This window comes from Caretta caretta, chromosome 25, assembly GCF_965140235.1.
Source record: "Caretta caretta isolate rCarCar2 chromosome 25, rCarCar1.hap1, whole genome shotgun sequence".
Taxonomy (NCBI): domain Eukaryota; kingdom Metazoa; phylum Chordata; order Testudines; family Cheloniidae; genus Caretta; species Caretta caretta.
In genome coordinates this window covers 16,119,554-16,139,640 of record NC_134230.1, presented here as the reverse complement: position 1 = coordinate 16,139,640, position 20,087 = coordinate 16,119,554, and the positions used below count along the sequence as shown (strand labels likewise).

The window sequence follows — 20,087 nt, the reverse complement described above, 5'->3', positions numbered from 1 at the left end:
AGACAAGTCCCATTAGGGTTTCATTTATTCAATGTTGTTTTTCTTTCTGATTTTACACACACCCAACACTGAAACCACTCTGATTAGTTTCCATACAGGTGTTTGTTTTTAGTGGGAAAGGATTCAGGACCTCTCAAGGGTACAATTACTGAAATCAGCACGGGATTTCCCATGGCAGACCATGTAAGGAAAAGATGCATTCACATTTCTAGTCCATCTTCAGTGTTGTTCTTTAGCATTTACCCAGAGATTATGCCAGATGAGATTTTTCTGCACCCTGGGATGCATCATTGGCCTAAAGGGTTTATTGTGATATATTAAATGTTTTTGGAAGTCATGGAAGCTTGGAAAAAAATTATTTTCATCCTTTTCTGTCAGCCACAGATTCTTACATCCTTCAGATGTTCAGGGTAATCACCACATTTGTTTACTCTATCAGCATCTTCATGGAAGTAACAAGAAAGGCCCTAGGACAGAAAGCAGCTGTGCACAGGAGGGGAACATACTTGGGACACCAAACCAAAAAACACTCAATAGCTTTCAAAGAGGCAGTGATACCGTACTAACAATTTTTAGAGGAAGAGGATATTGACATCGAAGAATCCAGAGTGCATTCCTCAGACTAGAACATCTACCAGCCAATAAACCTGATCTCTGCCTCCCTTTTATATTCAATATATACTTAAAAGGTGACCATGCAAGATTCCAGAAGACTGGGTACATAGCCTGCCCCCCACCCCCATCATACCATAAAGAGGTGTGAAAGGATTTTACTCCTGCTTTTTAAGTACCAAGACGGTCAATTCTAGTCTTGCAGGAGAATATGGGTTGTTTATAATGAGCTCTCATCCCTTCGTTGACGAGAGGGTCTCGAATCTTATCAGGGACATCGCTACTCCAAATGGTGACTGGAATCAGTAAAAGTTCTAGAACAGTCTGCGTAAGACATCTTCCCCCTATATTTCAACTTTCACATTTAGCAGTTGTGATGCCATTTCACCCATTTTCAAGTCAGTCTCCCCGGGCTCGACCGCACTGGAATTTCTCGTGTTAAAAATAAAAAAGAAGAAACACTGAAAAAATTCTTATCAGACCTGCAAAGAGGCTTATTAGGGCTCCCCCTCCCACCCACCACCAGAGATGGCATTCCTTGACCAACAAGCTGTGCAGCTGGGGACAAGGCACGTGGAGTATCCCATACTCCACCTGACTTGCCCCCGGTTGCACACCACAAAGCATTTTCAGTGAGCTTATGCAGACACGGACTCAGATTCTCTACAGAATCCCCAGGCCTACACACAAACTCCTAGTGGCATTTAGCTTCAGCCCAAATGGAAGGGAAATTTTCAAGACCCTACCCAGAGAGGGACCAGAGACAGTGTCGGGCAGGAGCATTTTCTTTATTTACATATAGAAAACATTTTCCCGAAGCATCATTTACTTCAGAGGAATGAACCTAGATGAGTGGGTGGCACCGATACCAGGTCTGCCGTGTTTCACTGGCTTGTAAGTGATGGAAAACTCGCCCAGGTAGTGGCCAATCATCTCGGGCTGCAAGAGAAAAGACAGGGTGACTATTCAGAAACACGACTGATCTGACGTGACAAGCAGCCGAGAGCCTAAAACAGGAGAGTACCCTGCAAAGACCTTGAAGAGCATCCGAAGACAAGTTGGATTTCATGGCTCAGAGCTCTAGGATGACTGTTTAGAACTACTCTTTAAAAATGCAATACCTCCACCCACATCTATCAGGTGCTTGGTACAGGCAGAGATGGGCATGCCATTTGTAGCCAATTCAATTAATGTAGCCCTCTTTCTGTGCCCAAATTATCCAGGAGGACTGACTGATCTTTCATTGAACAACAATGTGAATGTTTCAGCCTTCAGACTGCTCCAGAGTTCACTGCTACTATTGTTTTGAGCAAGCACAAGTCACACCCGGCCACTTCCCTGCAACTGGGCACCCAGTGGCACAGTATTGCTCCTTCTCCCTGCCTGAGGGCTCCCAAATCAACAATGCTGTAGAGACAGCTGCACAAATGTTTCTGGTGTGCGCACGTGAGAGAAAGAGAAACATTCACAAGCCTCTGTGCTCACAGAAACCTACCCGTAGGTGAACGCTGACAGAAATCAAATAAACGGGGGTAAAACACCAGAGGGAATTTTTTTCTTTTAATATTCAGCCAGCCCTAGCCACAGCTGCAAATCCTCCTCTTCCTCACATTCAAAAACGCCTCTCCTTCCCCCTACCCAGACAGCACTCCCACCGCCCTGGCAGACAAGACTATTCCTACACTACAGACGTCTGTTGACACAGCTGTGTCCGTCAGGGGTGTGAAAAGGTGTGATCCCTGACAGATAGTAATGCACATGCACTTACACCAGTAATGCTTGTTTTGCTTGGGGTGGGCTAAGCGGTCAATAAAAGCGCAGTTTTGCTGGCATTAGCTGCGTCCCTGCTAGGAGCACTTACCAATATAACTACAGTGGTAAGGAACGTCTACTGTAAATGTGGCTTGGGCGTTGCTTAGGCCACTGCAATTAGCTACAGCAATCCACACTGATAGACAGCCAAAGGCGGAGATGTTCAAAGGCACAAGTGGCCATTATGAGTTAGTATCCCAGGTGTCTCACTCCCATTTCACATCTAACTGCCACCTGTGCCTTTAAAAAAAAAAAAATCACCCCCCCAAGTGTACAACTCAAACATTCCCCCAACCAGAGAGACCAAACAGGTCGATCTACCCTAAGCCTTCCGCAGGTTTGCAGGTTAGATTTCAACCACAAACGAAGCAGGCAAAGAAAACGTTGGTCAGTTGTTTAATCCTTCCTCGTAACCTCAGATCACACCACACTGCACCTGCTGGCTACTTCATTTCCAGTTAGATTTGCAAGTTGGACTTCTCGATACAGCAAGACACACTGTGGCTCTGTAACTGAGCTCTTGCCCTGCCACCACCAGGCAGGTGAGCGTAGGGGTGAGGGGGTACAGGACTGCCGCAAAGGGTCTGTCTACACTGCAAGAAGCAACATGTTCTTAATCTCCTTAGCTTAGCCAAGTTAAGAGCAAGCTTTTTGTTGCACTGCCGACAGATCCTTCCCCCAGTTACTTCTCTCGTACACCGCAGCACTATGCACAACTGATTCATTCACTGAATTACCAGAAGGGCAAGGAACCTCTTGCAAAGCTTCAGCCTAGGTCTTAACAAGCTAAGAAGAAAAAGCCTTGTATGTAGCACATTCCCCAAAGTCAGACACCACCTCCTCAAAAGAAAATAGAGAATGACAACAAAGTTTGGGTTTTTTTTAAAAAAACAAAAAGCTCCCACAACAATCTGTCTTTCACTGGTGTTAAAGCGTCATGCACAAAGACTCTCCTCCAAGAGGCAGAACAGGCCAAGGCCCCAACTGGAACAGAAGTTCAAGCAAATTAAAGGGCAAATGGCTTACACTTTCAAAATCAATCCACCGCAGGAAATTTCAGGAGCAGGGACGGGGCCTAAGCAAGCAGGATGCTGGTAAGTTTCTGCTGCTGTCAGGCAGTATTTAAACCTTTCGCTCCTGCATGGCTCACCTTGATTTCCACCTGGTTGAAGGTTTTGCCGTTGTATACGCCAACCATGCTGCCCACCATCTCGGGGAGGATGATCATGTCGCGCAGGTGAGTTTTGACTACCTCTGGCTTCTCCATGGGAGGGGCCTCCTTCTTGGCCTTGCGAAGGCGCTTCAGGAGGGAATGCTGCTTACGCCGCAGGCCGCGGTTCAGACGCCTGCGCTGGCGGGCACTGTACAGCTGCATCAGCTGCTCACTGAAATAACAAAAAGGACCAGATCAGCTAAAGAAGAGTCAGCTCACATGTAATATTTAGATTCAGTGAGGAAAGGAGTGAAACACCGGACCTGGCGCCAGGGACTCCTGGGTTCTATTGCCAGCCGTGGGAGGATAGAATTATCATCTGTTCAGTTTGGAAAGATTCAGGAGCGAGCAAATCTGTAGTCTAGTATGCAGGGCAGCCGAAAGTCCAGAGAAACTGTAGAAAGTTTTCTGAATGGCCAGAGGTCCCTGCTCTGGCAACTTCCCTTCCTGCAAGCTGGGGTCTATGGCTCCTCTCAGCAGCTGCACCCCACCTGGGTCCTAGCGCCCTCAGAGTTAGGGCCTCTCCCCCACACAGTTCTGGGCCCACGGAATGCTGGGGGAGTGGCCCCATCTTGACACCACCCCATCTCCCACATGCTTGGTCCAAATTAAGGATACCAGAAATATGAATGAACATAGCAAATTACTTCTATAAGAACACTCAAGTAAAGTAGCGGACAACAAAATGTTGCTTTTCGATAGTCCTTTGTACTCAAAGATTCCAGGTCACATTACCAATATGAATGCATTTACCCGAATTAAGTCTCCAGGAGAAAGACTGATAGTATCTTTATTTTATAGATGGGGAAACTAAACAGAAGGCATGGTCTTGTTATAAAGGTTTTTGCCTGAGTGGATAGCAAAAAAGCTGTTCTATCCAAATTAAGTAACCACAGCTTAATCCCAATGTATTCTTGGTTCAGAATATGGCCCACTCTCATTGTTAGATGAGACAAAAGAAGTCATATAATACACTTGGCCCCAAACTATTTCACAATCCTGTTTACGCCTGGCTACTTCTGCAGCAAAGACAGGGCCTACGGGTCTGTCGCATAGAATTAGATATCTTGATTCCCAGTCCTGGGCTCTCACCACAAGACCTGCCTTCATCTCTTAACATAACCTCATTGCTTGGTCTGGTGGGGGGGAGGGGTGGAGAAGAAGGGTGCCAATAAGCAAGAGTTTCTTACTAGGACATATCGAGGAGCTGATCCAGATCAACACCTCTGTAGGTGAATTTCCTAAAGGTCCGTTTCTTCTTCTGTTCGACTTCCGCCTGGATGGAGAGAACCAGAGGAAAACCAGATTAGGCCTCCAAATTACAAAGACATCTACGCAGACTGTGACATTCTGCCAGATACCTTGGCTGCCCTGCTCCCCTGTGTTTATCAGCCCAGTTATTGCCCACGTTTATGTGTTGGGGGGGAAGAGGAGCACATGCATGGTAGTTCATTAGTCTTGGTAAAAGTGCTCTGAGGAACCAATATAAATGCTGTATTATTCATACTGATTCACTGGTACAGAAATCGATATTAACGCTCCTTTCACTTTGGAGCACACATTCCATCTCGCAGAGCTAAGGAAACACCCCCCCCCCCCCAAGGTGAAGCATTCACATGGCTTAACTGGCCAAATCCATATTTACAAGAGGTTGGTTACTGGACATATCTGGAACCAGTTTAGCCTGGTTCATAAACCAATCCTGCTCAGCATGCTTCCATAAGCTTCGCAGCCCTGTGGCAGCACTCCACATACAACAGACCCGCACACGCACCTTCAGCACCCTGCCTGGCCCTACAACAATCCACAGCTCCCCGGCGTGGCACACAAGTTCCCTCGGCCTCCACCATCAGCACCCCACACAGAACACACACACACACACACACCCCCCCTGCACCGACATGCGGCATTCAGACAACCCCCCGGGTGCCCAGTCATGCCCCAGCACACCTTACACATGCTCAGCCCCACATATTGTACACAGACAATCTCACAACACCCCCCCTCCCCAAGACACAACTCTCCCTCAACACAAAACCCCCCAGAGTCACCGACACCGCCTACAACGCAACCTCACCCACCTACACCGCACGTACCCGCAGCACCTCCAACAGCCCCCCAAGACACATGCACAACACACACCCCAACTACCCCATCGCAACCCCCCCCTCCTTCCCCGGCTCCCCCTCCCCCCACAACGCACCCGCCCTCCTCTCCAGCCCGCTCCGCTCAGGCCCCATCCCCGGAGAAGCCGGGTGCCTCCCCGTCCCCGCCAGGGCCCGAGCCGGGCTGCAACCAGAGCCGGGCCCGTTCCCCGCCCATACAGCCCCAGGCGGGCAGGGGGCAGCGCCCTCCGAAGGTATCGGCGCCCGGAGCCCCGGCCGAGCCGGCCCCGAAGCGGATGGAGCCGGATTAAGGGCCCCGGCCCATGGCACCCTCACCCACCATCTTGGCCGCGTCTCTGCGGAAAAGGCTGATCTCGTCCGGGCGGCCCCTGATGTCGCGAGAGCAGGGCAAGGGGCAGGCCTCGCCCACTACGGCTTCAGCGCGGCGTTTCCGCCCTCACTGAGATTTAAAGGGGCCGCCGCTAAAAAAAGGGAAGTGGGCGGGGAGAGGAGGGAAGCGGCGTTAGAGTCTCAGGGTATGTCTACACTACGGAATAAGGTCGAATTTATAGAAGTCGTTTTTTTAGAAATCGGTTTTATATATTCGAGTGTGTGTGTCCCCACAGAAAATGCTCTAAGTGCATTAAGTGCATTAACTCGGCGGAGCGCTTCCACAGTACCGAGGCTAGAGTCGACTTCCGGAGCGTTGCACTGTGGGTAGCTATCCCACAGTTCCCGCAGTCTCCGCTGCCCATTGGAATTCTGGGTTGAGATCCCAATGCCTGATGGGGCTAAAACATTGTCGCGGGTGGTTCTGGGTACATATCGTCAGGCCCCCGTTCCCTCCCTCCCTCCGTGAAAGCAAGGGCAGACAATCATTTTGCGCCTTTTTTTCCTGAGTTACCTGTGCAGACGCCATACCACGGCAAGCATGGAGCCCACTCAGGTAACCGTCACCCTATGTCTCCTGGGTGCTGGCAGACGCGGTACGGCATTGCTACACAGTAGCAGCAACCCCTTGCCTTGTGGCAGCAGACAGTACAGTACGACTGGTAGCCATCATCATCATGTCCGAGGTGCTCCTGGCCACGGCGGCTGGGAGCGCCTGGGCAGACATGGGCGCAGGGACTAAATTTGGAGTGAGTTGACCAGGTCATTCTCTTTAGTCCTGCAGTCAGTCCTATTGAACCATCTTATGGTGAGCGGGCAGGCGATACGGACTGCTAGCAGTCCTATTGTACCATCTTCTGCCGAGCAGCCATGAGATGTGGATAGCATGCAGTCCTTCTGCACCGTCTGCTGCCAGCCAAAGATGTAAAAGATAGATGGAGTGGATCGAAACAAGAAATAGACCAGATTTGTTTTGTACTCATTTGCTTCCCCCCCTCCCCTGTCTAGGGGACTCATTCTTCTAGGTCACACTGCAGTCACTCACAGAGAAGGTGCAGCGAGGTAAATCTAGCCATGTATCAATCAGAGGCCAGGCTAACCTCCTTGTTCCAATAAGAACGATAACTTAGGTGCACCATTTCTTATTGGAACCCTCCGTGAAGTCCTGCCTGAAATACTCCTTGATGTACAGCCACCCCCTTTGTTGATTTTAGCTCCCTGAAGCCAACCCTGTAAGCCGTGTCGTCAGTCGCCCCTCCCTCCGTCAGAGCAACGGCAGACAATCGTTCCGCGCCTTTTTTCTGTGCGGACGCCATACCAAGGCAAGCATGGAGGCCGCTCAGCTCACTTTGGCAATTAGGAGCACATTAAACACCACACGCATTATCCAGCAGTATATGCAGCACCAGAACCTGGCAAAGCGATACCGGGCGAGGAGGCGACGTCAGCGCGGTCACGTGAGTGATCAGGACATGGACACAGATTTCTCTGAAAGCATGGGCCCTGCCAATGCATGCATCATGGTGCTAATGGGACAGGTTCATGCTGTGGAACGCCGATTCTGGGCTCGGGAAACAAGCACAGACTGGTGGGACCGCATAGTGTTGCAGGTCTGGGACGATTCCCAGTGGCTGCGAAACTTTCGCATGCGTAAGGGCACTTTCATGGAACTTTGTGACTTGCTTTCCCCTGCCCTGAGGCGCATGAATACCAAGATGAGAGCAGCCCTCACAGTTGAGAAGCGAGTGGCGATAGCCCTGTGGAAGCTTGCAACGCCAGACAGCTACCGGTCAGTTGGGAATCAATTTGGAGTGGGCAAATCTACTGTGGGGGCTGCTGTGATGCAAGTAGCCCACGCAATCAAAGATCTGCTGATATCAAGGGTAGTGACCCTGGGAAATGTGCAGGTCATAGTGGATGGCTTTGCTGCAATGGGATTCCCTAACTGTGGTGGGGCTATAGACGGAACCCATATCCCTATCTTGGCACCGGAGCACCAAGCCGCCGAGTACATAAACCGCAAGGGGTACTTTTCGATAGTGCTGCAAGCTCTGGTGGATCACAAGGGACGTTTCACCAACATCAACGTGGGATGGCCGGGAAAGGTGCACGATGCTCGCATCTTCAGGAACTCTGGTCTGTTTCAAAAGCTGCAGGAAGGGACTTTATTCCCAGACCAGAAAATAACTGTTGGGGATGTTGAAATGCCTATATGTATCCTTGGGGACCCAGCCTACCCCTTAATGCCATGGCTCATGAAGCCGTACACAGGCAGCCTGGACAGTAGTCAGGAGCTGTTCAACTACAGGCTGAGCAAGTGCAGAATGGTGGTAGAATGTGCATTTGGACGTTTAAAGGCGCGCTGGCGCAGTTTACTGACTCGCTTAGACCTCAGCGAAACCAATATTCCCACTGTTATTACTGCTTGCTGTGTGCTCCACAATATCTGTAAGAGTAAGGGGGAGACGTTTATGGCGGGGTGGGAGGTTGAGGCAAATCGCCTGGCTGCTGGTTACGCGCAGCCAGACACCAGGGCGGTTAGAAGAGCACAGGAGGGCACGGTACGCATCAGAGAAGCTTTGAAAACCAGTTTCATGACTGGCCAGGCTACGGTGTGAAAGTTCTGTTTGTTTCTCCTTGATGAAACCCCCCGCCCCTTGGTTCACTCTACTTCCCTGTAAGCTAACCACCCGCCCCTCCTCCCTTCAATCACCGCTTGCAGAGGCAATAAAGTCATTGTTGCTTCACATCCATGCATTCATCACACAAATAGGGGGATGACTACCAAGGTAGCCCAGGAGGGGTGGTGGAGGAGGGAAGGAAAATGCCACACAGCACTTTAAGCACAGCACTTTAAAAGTTTACAACTTTAAAATTTATTGAATGACAGCCTTCTTTTTTTTGGTCAATCCTCTGTGGTGGAGTGGCTGGTTGGCCGGAGGCCCCCCCACCGCGTTCTTGGGTGTCTGGGTGTGGAGGCTATGGAACTTGGGGAGGAGGGCGGTTGGTTACAGAGGGGCAGCAGTGGCAGTCTGTGCTCCAGCTACCTTTGCTGCAGCTCAACCATACACTGGAGCATACTGGTTTGGTCCTGCAGCAGCCTCAGCATTGAATCCTGCCTCCTCTCATCACGCTGCCGCCACATTTGAGCTTCAGCCCTGTCTTCAGCCTGCCACTTACTCTCTTCAGACCGCCACTTACTCTCTTCAGCCCACCACCTCTCCTCACGGTCATTTTGTGCTTTCCTGCACTCTGACATTATTTGCCTCCACGCATTCGTCTGTGCTCTGTCAGTGTGGGAGGACAGCATGAGCTCGGAGAACATTTCATCGCGAGTGCGTTTTTTTTTCTTTCTAAGCTTCACTAGCCTCTGGGAAGGAGAAGATCCTGTGATCATTGAAACACATGCAGCTGGTGGAGAAAAAAAAAGGGACAGTGGTATTTAAAAAGACACATTTTATAAAACAGTGGCTACACTCTTTCAGGGTAAACCTTGCTGTTAACATTACATACATAGCACATGTGCTTTCGTTACAAGGTCGCATTTTGCCTCCTCCCACCGCGTGACTACCCCCTCAACCTTCCCCCCTCCCTGTGGCTAACAGCAGGGAACATTTCTGTTTAGCCACAGGCAAACAGCCCAGCAGGAATGGGCTCCTCTGAGTGTCCCCTGAAGAAAAGCACTCTATTTCAACCAGGTGACCATGAATTATATCTCACTCTCCTGAGCATAACACAGAGAGATAAAGAACGGATGTTGTTTGAATGCCAGCAAACATACACTGCAATGCTTTGTTCTACAATGATTCCCGAGTACGTGTTACTGGCCTGGAGTGGTAAAGTGTCCTACCATGAAGGACGCAATAAGGCTGCCCTCCCCAGAAACCTTTTGCAAAGGCTTTAGGACTACATCTAGGAGAACCGCAAATGCCAGGGCAAAGTAATCCTTTCACATGCTTGCTTTTAAACCATGTATAGTATTTTAAAAGGTACACTCACCAGAGGTCCCTTCTCCGCCTGCTGGGTCCAGGAGGCAGCCTTGGGTGGGTTCGGGGGGTACTGGCTCCAGGTCTAGGGTGAGAAACAGTTCCTGGCTGTCGGGAAAACCGGTTTCTCTGCTTGCTTGCTGTGAGCTATCTACAACCTCCTCCTCCGCATCTTCTTCGTCCCCAAAACCTGCTTCCGTATTGCCTCCATCTCCATTGAAGGAGTCAAACAACACGGCTGGGGTAGTGGTGGCTGAACCCCCTAAAATGGCATGCAGCTCATCATAGAAGCGGCATGTTTGGGGCTCTGACCCAGAGCAGCTGTTCGCCTCTCTGGTTTTCTGGTAGGCTTGCCTCAGCTCCTTCAGTTTCACGCGGCACTGCTTCGGGTCCCTGTTATGGCCTCTGTCCTTCATGCCCTGGGAGATTTTCACAAAGGTTTTGGCATTTCGAAAACTGGAACGGAGTTCTGATAGCAAGGATTCCTCTCCCCAAACAGCGATCAGATCCCGTACCTCCCGTTCGGTCCATGCTGGAGCTCTTTTGCGATTCTGGGACTCCATCATGGTCACCTGTGCTGATGAGCTCTGCATGGTCACCTGCAGCTTGCCACGCTGGCCAAACAGGAAATGAGATTCAAAAGTTCGCGGTTCTTTTCCTGTCTACCTGGCCAGTGCATCTGAGTTGAGAGTGCTGTCCAGAGCGGTCATAATGGAGCACTCTGGGATAGCTCCCGGAGGCCAATACCATCGAATTGTGTCCACAGTACCCCAAATTCGAGCCGGCAACGTCGATTTAAGCGCTAATCCACTTGTCAGGGGTTGAGTAAGGAAATCGATTTTAAGAGCCCTTTAAGTCGAAATAAAGGGCTTCATTGTGTGGACGGGTGCAGGTTTACATTGATTTAACGCTGCTAAATTCGACCTAAAGTCCTAGTGTAGACCAGGGCTTACTCATCCCTGCTGGCGCAGCACGTGGGATGCCAGCAGCTTCATGGCTCACCTGTCCATTTCTAGGGCACCTCCCTACCCCAGGCCAACCCTACGGTCTCACCTGGCTGGCCCCCCATCTCCTCTGCCCTATCCCCCTTCCCACACTTGGTTAGCAATGCTTGGGGCTGTTTTCTTAGCATCCCTGCCCCACTCCTCCTCCCAGTATTTATTATTATTAATACTAATAATAGAATATCAGGGTTGGAAGGGACCTCAGGAGGTCATCTAGTCCAACCCCCGATCACAACCAGCATTCAGCTACCTGTACCAGGGTATTTCTTGCAGCACACAGCACAGATACGAAAAAATAAGGGACTGTTGGCAACCCTACTTATTCCTCCACCCTACTCCAGGCACCCGCTTACCCCAGTCCCCTCTGGGCACCCACCTAGCCTAGCCCCAGCTGAGCACAGCCCCCAGTTGTCATAGGCTACTTCCCAAGGTGGCTACCCTGGGCACCTACTCTGGGTAGATGCCCAGGGCCCTGTGGCATGCCCCATCCACATGCAGGTCCTCATCCAGCTCGACCTGCCACAACAGGTAACAACAGGTCTCCCAATCCCCATAACTGCTTCCTGGTGCTCTGTCCCACCATCATACCTGCCTGGCTTCTGCCCCAGACGTAGATGCCCCACCAGCCACAATTCCATGCTGGGGATGTTTGACCCCTTGACCTCAATCCAAGCAAACACACTTGAGAGGTCTGCCATCTGTCCACTACCTGGAGGTAGGCTGGCTCTTCATGCCCCACCTGCAATCCATCACGCCCGAGGTAGCTGCCACCTGCCAAGTATTCACCCACCTAGGCCAGCCCTAGGCCCCCACAGATCCTGGCCCAAACCTTATGGGGTTTTTGCTGGAAGTGGGTTTCAAAGTAGGCATTTCCCAAGTTTTAGGAGACGCCCCTAGACTGTAGGCCAGTCCTGGCTGTCGCCTTTCACCCACCCCAGAGATGGCTGCAATTCAATGGTGTCTGGGGATCCTGTGGCACAGAAGATACTTTAGATCAGACATGTGCCCATACCAGAAACAAATATTGGAACCACTCCCCATCAACTTGGGAAGGAGATGGGGAAATGTCCAATAACAGGAGACCGAGATCAGGAACCAATGCTTTTTGGGTGTTGTAAAACCTGAATGATAAAGTTAAGTGTGAGAACGAGGGCAAAAGTAGTGTGGAATTAGGTATTGGCTAAGCAGTTTCTACAAACCATTTACCCGGCCCATGCTTTGCATAAGTTCATAAGTTGGGTTAGGAGCTGATCAAAATTTTTCTGTTAAAAAGCATTTTTTAACAGAAAAATGCCTTACTGGCTAAATGGAAATTTTCATGGGAAAGCGTCCATTTCGGTCAAATTACAATTTTTGGAGGAAAAAATAGTTTAAAATGGAAAACTGTTCAGGTTTCAATTTGTTTGTTCAAAGAAAAGCTGAAAAAGTTTGAGAAACATAAAAACTGTTTCCCTCCATTTTCATCAACATTTCTCACAGAAAAAAAATCCCTGTTTGATTCTAGTTGTTTGGCTAGAATATAGATTTGAGTCCTTGTGAGCGTTATTAACCAAATTCATTTTAAGATAAAAAAGAAAAATGACAGGCGGCTATTTGATAGTTTCATTTTGAATGACAGTGGCTCAATAAAACCTGAGTGATCTAACATAGCACAATGGGACCAATTCTCAATTACTCCATTCCTGTACTTGGGGATATGAAGGGAAGAGCGACTGTGTCACCTGCGGTCTCCCCATGTTCTGAGTACCCTGAGGCCCTGCCTGCCCCCTTGGTGTAAGTTAGAGCAGCCTCAGGGCTGCTCTAATTTATGCTCTGCTTTTCATAGCTCCCTCTAGGCCCTGGGAAGCAGCAAATAGTCATAATCACAGTACACACTGGCTATGCTTACAATTTGCTCTCTATGCCAGGGGCTGGGAGCAAGGCTGTCAGGTGATTTTGAGTCCTTATGCTTACACACCAACCATATAGCTGCCTGGACAGGGGTGAGTTTTGGGAGGGTGACAAGAAGTGGATGGAATCCCAGGAAGATGAAGAGGCTGCAGAAATTGGAGCAAAAGCAGGTGATGAGGAGCAGATGGTTGAGGGGAATCCCCACTGAGAAAGGGCAAGAGGCTATTTGGGGGGCAGGCAAAAGAAATCCCCACCAGTGCAGGACTTACCAGAACAAGACATGAGGTCCAGGTGGAGGCAGAGAAGCTGCTGCATAGCTGAGTAGGCTATGAAGCAAAGCAGAAGGCTTAGGCAGGGTGCTAGTCCCAGGTACACAAGTAGCCACCTTTCAGAAGTAGGAGACCACTTGGCCATTTTCAGGTGGGAAGCATGTCTGATTAAATGGCTGGCCCCAGCTGAGACCCCTATGAAGAAGGATGCTCCGCTTCAGAGCTAGGAGCTTTGCTTTTTATCCTCTCCCCTGGGCTGAAGCAGAAATCTCAGGCGTCTGGCTTCTCTCCTTACTCTTCTTTTTTTCTTGTCTCCTAGTCCTTCCTTAGTCCAGATGGAGGGAGAGAGCAGGAAAGATGAGGCAATGCCTCTGTGCTTCCAAGATGAGGTGGCAAAGAAAACCTAAGGGAGGCAGCAAGGCTGAGATTTATATGGGTTTCAGAACTGCTGCCTCCTTGCTTCCCAGCAGTGGCACCATAAAACTGTTTGTCCTTTTTCCACTCATCTAGGGAGCAGAGACACAGATGTACATAAATTTGTCTCACACATGAGGTATGTCTTCAAGTCAGAGTTAACCTGGGTTCTTACTCAGATGTTGCCCCTAAGCCCTCTCCAATCCACACACAACACCCTCTCACCTGAATTTGGTGGTGCTCTGAACCCAGGCTAGCTGGGGACATGGATTAGAACTTGGGTGCTGCTTTCACTCAGATTGGTCCTCACCCACTTTTAGTTTGGATGAGGCCAGATCACTCAAGTACAGATAGTCCTCCAATGCCTTCCCACAATTCCCTCCAGGTGCCCAGAACAGACAAGAGTGTCCCCTGCAATTCACTGGGGAAGAATCACAAAGCATCTCAGTTTACTGCTGCAGCAGCACAGAGAACTATGGGACATGCCCCCAGAAGTCAGATAGGGCTTTCACTAGTCTAGACCCAACTGCCAAACCCCTGAGTTAAGTGCAGTGAAGACATGCCCAAGATCAGATTTCCTAATAGAACTGTTCCTCCAATACCATCGCTGGGTCATTTCTCTCTTGCTCACAGAATTTGGAGAGCCTCCAGCCCGCTATGCTTTGTGAGATGATTCACACAAGTGTTAGGCCAAGGTGCTGCCGACAAATGCTGGCTCAGCTCTTAGCACGGGTTGATTCAGTTTCTGTTGCGGGGCACAGTTGCACTTCAAACAGATTTAATGGTTTATTAAACAAAACCTGTGCAACCATTTAAAACGTTCCCCTGCCATGTTGCAATTCCAAACAGCTGAAGTGCAGGAGAACTGAAAAGCAAACCCGGTCTAGAAATTCAACACATCCAGTCAAGCTTGAACATTCAAGCTGCACGAAATACAAGATGAAAAGCATAAATAAAGAAGAGTTAAGATATTCTCCATTATCCTGCCCTTTGTTGCAGTCAGTTACACCAATGCAACATGAGCGTACAATGCTTTCAAGTCAGACTCCTAGGATTTTACTCTTTGCTTTAAATGACCAAATGTAAAATCCTTCCATTCAGATCGCTGGCCACAATGCAGTTTTTTGCTTTAAGCTTTGCGGTTCCTCTTCTGCCAGTGCCTGCCTTGCTGCTGAGGTGGCATTTGTGACACTAGCACAACAGGAGCACAGTGCCACTGCAAAATCTGCTTTCCCTCCCCATTTAACAGTGATTGGACAATACAAACACAAGCTGTTTAACATCCAGAGACCATGCTTTAGCACTGAGAATCAGTGTAAATGAATCCACTATAGAAACTAATTTACCAGCCCCAAGAACAGCCAGAAATTGCAGAGGAACCTGCTTCACATGGTCACTCCAGTTTTTCCTTTTGCAAAACTGGGGGCTCAACAGAAGGTGCAGAGGGCTACAACCACCATTCTTCTCTGGAGAGGGCAGAAATCGGGGTTAACCTCTCAATGCATTATCTATTCAACTAGGAGAGTCTCTGTTCACTCTGCATCTATCCTACCATTTAAAATCCCAGTTTAACTTTTTTTCTGCTTGCCTCACCCATTTAAAAAAAAAAGCTAACTCTACCCCAGAATTATCAACGCTCGACTAAATGCCAGGCCTGGAGTTAGCAGAAGCTAGTGGACTCTTGATTCAGAGCCTAGGAGTATCAGAGGTGAACAATTGAGGCTGGAGAACAAGAAGTAGTGGTTGGGTGTAAGAAGCAGAAAGGCTGAGTGTTCAAACAATGCAAAGACAATCCAGAATTTAGCTTCATTTTTTTTTTTTTTTAAAAAGAGTTATGGTCAAGTGACATTTAAAGATGGGATCAGAGGGCAGTGCTAGCATCCAAATTAAATACAGACACACACAAGGGCTTAGTTTGAGTTCCTTGAACTGTCTCCTCCCTACGTAAGTGTCACACAGTTTGTTATATTTGTACTGAGATTACAAGCATAACTCTCATACAGCAGGTAGCAGCAGAGATGGGAAATGCTGCAAGTGGAATCTTCCAGCATTAATAGAACTATATTGTGTTCAGAAGCTTGCACCTAATTCATCCAGTCTCTACAATTCTGACCCATAGCCTTCCCCGGATGTACCAGTTGTCTCTGCAGTACAAATGGTGACAACGCTAAAAGCAAGTTGGAACTAGACATGCACAGACAAGGGACCCAGCCCCGGCTTCGCAATCTACACAATCAGCAGACAAAAGATGGAAAGTCGAAGGACATCACGTAGCAACAGAGCAGCGCTGGTGCTGGAAGGTTAGTTCTGTGTTTTAACACTAAGATTTACAGGCCAAATAAAGACAGGTTTCAGAGTAACAGCCGTGTTAGTCTGTATTCGCAAAAAGAAAAGGAGGACTTGTGGCACCTTAGAGACTAACCAATTTATTTGAGCATGAGCTTTCGTGAGCTACAGCTCACTTACAGGACTTAGCAGAGGCACTGGAAATTCAGGTTGGAGGGAGCTCCTCAGAACAGGAGGCTGCATGGAAGAAAGAAAAAGCAAGTTGGGGCTGTTTAGTTACTTGCAAAGAGGTAGGTAGAAGCCAAGTTATGCAGGGGTTTGAAGGTAAGAACAAGGAGCTTAAATTTGACACAGAGGTTCAGGGGAAGCCAATGAATGGGTTTGGAGAGGATCTGGGCATAGTGGGAGTGGCTGATGTAGGAGTAGATCTGTGGTATATTTTGGACGTGTTGATGAAGTGTCACGCAAGCCTACAAGTTCAAACTAGTTTAGTTTGCACTCTGAACCAAATATGAACCCAGCTCTGTGAAGGTGATAACACAGTTCATTAGCTCCCTAAGACCTGCCCCTGAAGCACTTTCTTGAATAAAGCAGCTAGCTCACATAGCAATTTGCAACCAATTGGAGTTTAATCCTCTATCACTGCTCAAACCAGCACAAAGCTGATTCCAGAGGAATTATGCAGTGAAGGATTTTTTCATAGATCAGATCCTTGATATGGGGAGGTAACACTACCTGGACTTGTATGAGGACACATGGGAAAATATATATATTGCCACTGCTTTTATATATATTTTATATATAACTGAATGCCAAATCTTAGAGGAGTTAGTCCCACCCTCTTCTTTGAGATGGATATATTCTTCTGTTAGACATTTATGTACTTTGACCTCACCTCTTAAATTGAGAGCTTGAATATGTTTACATGCTACATTTAGGGTTTAAGATTACTTTGCAGCCTGATAATCTTGAAACTTAACCCATCTTTAATTCTAGACTAAAGCAGATCACTGATTTAATGTGCTAGTGCTCCGTAATGCATCAATTCCTGCTTATAGTCATGCACATGTAAGAGACAGAAGAGGGTTTTGGAGACTCGTAATGGTACATTGAGTCTTTCAACTGTAGATTACCAGTTCAACTCGAGATCAGTCTGGTGTGGACCTAAAGCTACTGACAGGTTTCAGAGTAGCAGCCGTGTTAGTCTGTATTTGCAAAAAGAAAAGGAGGACTTGTGGCACCTTAGAGACTAACACATTTATTTGAGCATAAGCTTTTGTGAGCTACAGCTCACTTCATCGGATTGTTAAACCCTGGATTTGTGCTGGAAATGGCCCACCTTGATTATCACACACATTGTAAGGAGAGTGATCACTTTAGATAAGCTATTACCAGCAGGAGAGTGGGGTGGAGAGAGAAAACCTTTTGAAGTGATAAACACCCATTTTTTCATGGTCTGTGTGTATAAAACATCCTCACTGCATTTTCCACTTTATGCATCCGATGAAGTGAGCTGTAGCTCACGAAAGCTTATGCTCAAATAAACTGGTTAGTCTCTAAGGTGCCACAAGTCCTCCTTTTCTTAAAGCTACTGAGGTTCTTCAGTAGCCTATGAAATTAATTGAATGGTCTCAGTCCAGATCCTACATCAATCCAATCATATCACTTGCATTAAGGGCTAAAAGGGCATGAAGAGCGCATTATGCTTTCACTTCTAGGCAGTACCTAAAGATCCTGGTTGAGGCACAGGGCAAAAAGTGTGGGTAAGGGTGCACTGACGCTCTACCCACAAGGATTTCTTTTCCAGGGCTGTCAATATGGCAACTTTCATGAGAACCCAATTCACATGGAAAAATTTGTAAGAAAAAAAAAATGGAGACAGGCTTATGTTTCTAATCCAAATGTACTTCTCTTTATTCAAACCAGGGGTAATCACTGGTTAGTGCAAAATGCACCTAAACCTTTTGCCTGAGGGAAATCTACATCTTAACAAGGCCTCCGTTAACCCCTAATGAAATCCACAGAGGATTTTAAAGAGTTTGAAGCACAGATTTAAATGCTGTACTTCATAAGTGACTCTGTGCATCAACAAGTCTGCACCTGCATTGTTACCAGTTCTATACTGTCAGGTAACAAAAGCAAAATACACTCAGTAGATTTCTTCTTCTAACTCCCAGAGTTTCTGGACCAACTGCCCCACCACTATGTTTGAAGTAAAGGGGTTGAAACTGACCATCACTTCCAACATTGCTAACGGAAACCCTGTTTTAAATTAAAAAATAAGCCAGCATACATAGTAGAAAATTTCTCTTAAAAATTTCACAATCTGTAAATGTATATATTTTTCTTTAAACATAAAAGTTTACAATATACGGTAAAACAAAGGCTCAGGAAAAATAATTTCAAAAAAAGAAACCTGAAGTTTTGAATTAAAGCTGAAGACATTTTTAAAACCCTGTAGTTTGAACCAGTGACATTTTCTTTATTTGTGCTGATGGGTTAGAGAAAGGAATATATTTAAAACCTGCAGTCCAAACACCCACAGCGTTGCCTTCAAAAGCCATCCCCTCTCCCATTCCCCTCCCCCAATGTTGTTAGATTTTTCTTCCATCAAGTATGTGATTGTCACAAGTTCAGAAGTCTGGGATTCCCGGCTTCAGCTGCTACCAGATATCCCACTGTGGACAGGATTCCCTGATTGCCAGCATGTGCTAGCGTCTGTAGGGGTGAAATCCTTGCACATTATGGTTCTGTCCTCGTCCAAAACCACTTCCTCCTGCAGGTGGGCCACTTGATGGTGGCACCGAGGGGCCTCCATAGGAGGGGGGCTGCTGGCTAGGGTCGGAGAAACCTTGTCCAAAACCACTCAAGTCTTGTCCATAACCTGGGAAGAAGAGGAAAAGTCTGCAGTAAGCTTCTATTACAGTCCACAAGCTCAAAGATAGAGGTGCAGCACCAACTGAAAACTGATGCCACACATACCAATGCACAGCCCTATGAACACACAGTGATGTGCTGATCTAACACCCAGATGATAGTTGCTTTTACATTTGACCAAGTTATTTGGATTTACATGTAGAAAATACAGGTAATGACAAAAGGCAGAGAGGAGGGGGGACTGAATGCCTAATTGGAGATAGTGCTTTTCACTCTCTATCAAATCTTACCCAGGCTGGTGGTGACCAAAATGTCATGCTACTGCTGTTCAGAGGCTTATGTAAAGTGGGTTGGTAGTATCTATTAGTCCATAATGGATAAGTGTTCATATTAGCAAAACTAGCATTCTGTCAGTTTCAGCAGAGGTAGAGAAAATTAATGGGGAAACATCTGTCTGAAAAGCTGATAGTTACTATAGCTGATGTTTCTAACTGAAAGGAGTTAGTGAAAGATTGTGATTTTCTGTTTATTTTGTGTTCAGCCAATTTTAGTTTCCTGTGTATAGTCAAGTTTTCCTTTGCTGAAAAGAACCCTATAAGATAACCCTAGGAAATTGCTTTAAAAAGGAGTTTTAAATACTAGGCTCTGAATATATTGTTTTTAAGACGACGGTTGCATCAGAAATTGGAATTTTCTGAAATTGTGAATTAAAAAACCCAAGTTGACAGTGTCCCTTTCAAAGGATGTGGTGACTGGACTCCCATAAACTTCCATCAGATCCACAGGCCAGAATCAGGAAGCTTGTTATTGCTTCTACTGCCCACATTATGTGGTTAAAAAGGGACTTCAGCTAACTGCCATCCAGATCCAACACCCTACCCTGCCGTTAACTCGTTGCACAGAACCAGCTTAAATAAGCAAATGGTGTGGCACGTTTCTTCTCAAAGACAGCTCAAAAGAATAGCAAAAGCCATTTTATCATCAGCTTCCCATATAACTTAAGCAGGCAGACTATATTTCCAATGTAGCAAAAACACAGAAGCAACAGATAAATAGTTATATTGGAATAGCCATCCCTTCTGTGTACCCTTGCTATTCATACTAACACAACCACTGAGTTAGTCTAAACTGTTTCACCAGACTTACTCATTTTAAAACTAAAAGTGAGCTGTCCCTCTGTGAACTTTATGCTCATTTATTCTGTAAATCAGTATCTTTCTGACTGTGTA

At 47.4% G+C, this 20,087-nt stretch overlaps 2 protein-coding genes across 6 annotated transcripts in view; both read right to left on the bottom strand.

Moving 5' to 3' along the window:
• Positions 1–1,381: 1,381 nt before the first annotated feature.
• RPS15 (ribosomal protein S15) lies at positions 1,382–6,165 on the bottom strand. Its single transcript, XM_048831343.2, has 4 exons — positions 6,083–6,165; positions 4,828–4,913; positions 3,575–3,809; positions 1,382–1,551 (listed from the first exon to the last, which is right to left on the bottom strand). Exons 1-4 carry the CDS (start codon positions 6,083–6,085, stop codon positions 1,438–1,440), a joined length of 438 nt encoding a protein of 145 aa, XP_048687300.2. The 5' UTR covers positions 6,086–6,165; the 3' UTR covers positions 1,382–1,437.
• An 11,700-nt stretch (positions 6,166–17,865) lies between these two features.
• Positions 17,866–20,087, bottom strand: part of DAZAP1 (DAZ associated protein 1) — a 35,444-nt gene continuing 33,222 nt past the window's right edge. For 4 of the 5 annotated variants that reach the window (XM_048831277.2, XM_048831273.2, XM_048831272.2 and 1 more), the window contains one exon: positions 17,866–18,865. In XM_048831277.2, the coding sequence (XP_048687234.1) occupies positions 18,693–18,865 (173 nt within the window). In that variant the 3' untranslated portion in view covers positions 17,866–18,692. The remainder of the gene's footprint in view (positions 18,866–20,087) is intronic. The other variant, XM_048831275.2, reaches the window with a different exon arrangement.

What these genes read in the sequence shown, in the direction of transcription:
- RPS15 (XM_048831343.2), bottom strand. An exon ending in CAGCTCCTCGATATGTCCTA is followed by an intron (nt 3,810 to 4,827) that starts GTAAGAAACTCT and finishes TTGTTATTTCAG; the next exon opens with TGAGCAGCTGATGCAGCTGT. An exon ending in TCAACCAGGTGGAAATCAAG is followed by an intron (nt 1,552 to 3,574) that starts GTGAGCCATGCA and finishes TTTCTCTTGCAG; the next exon opens with CCCGAGATGATTGGCCACTA.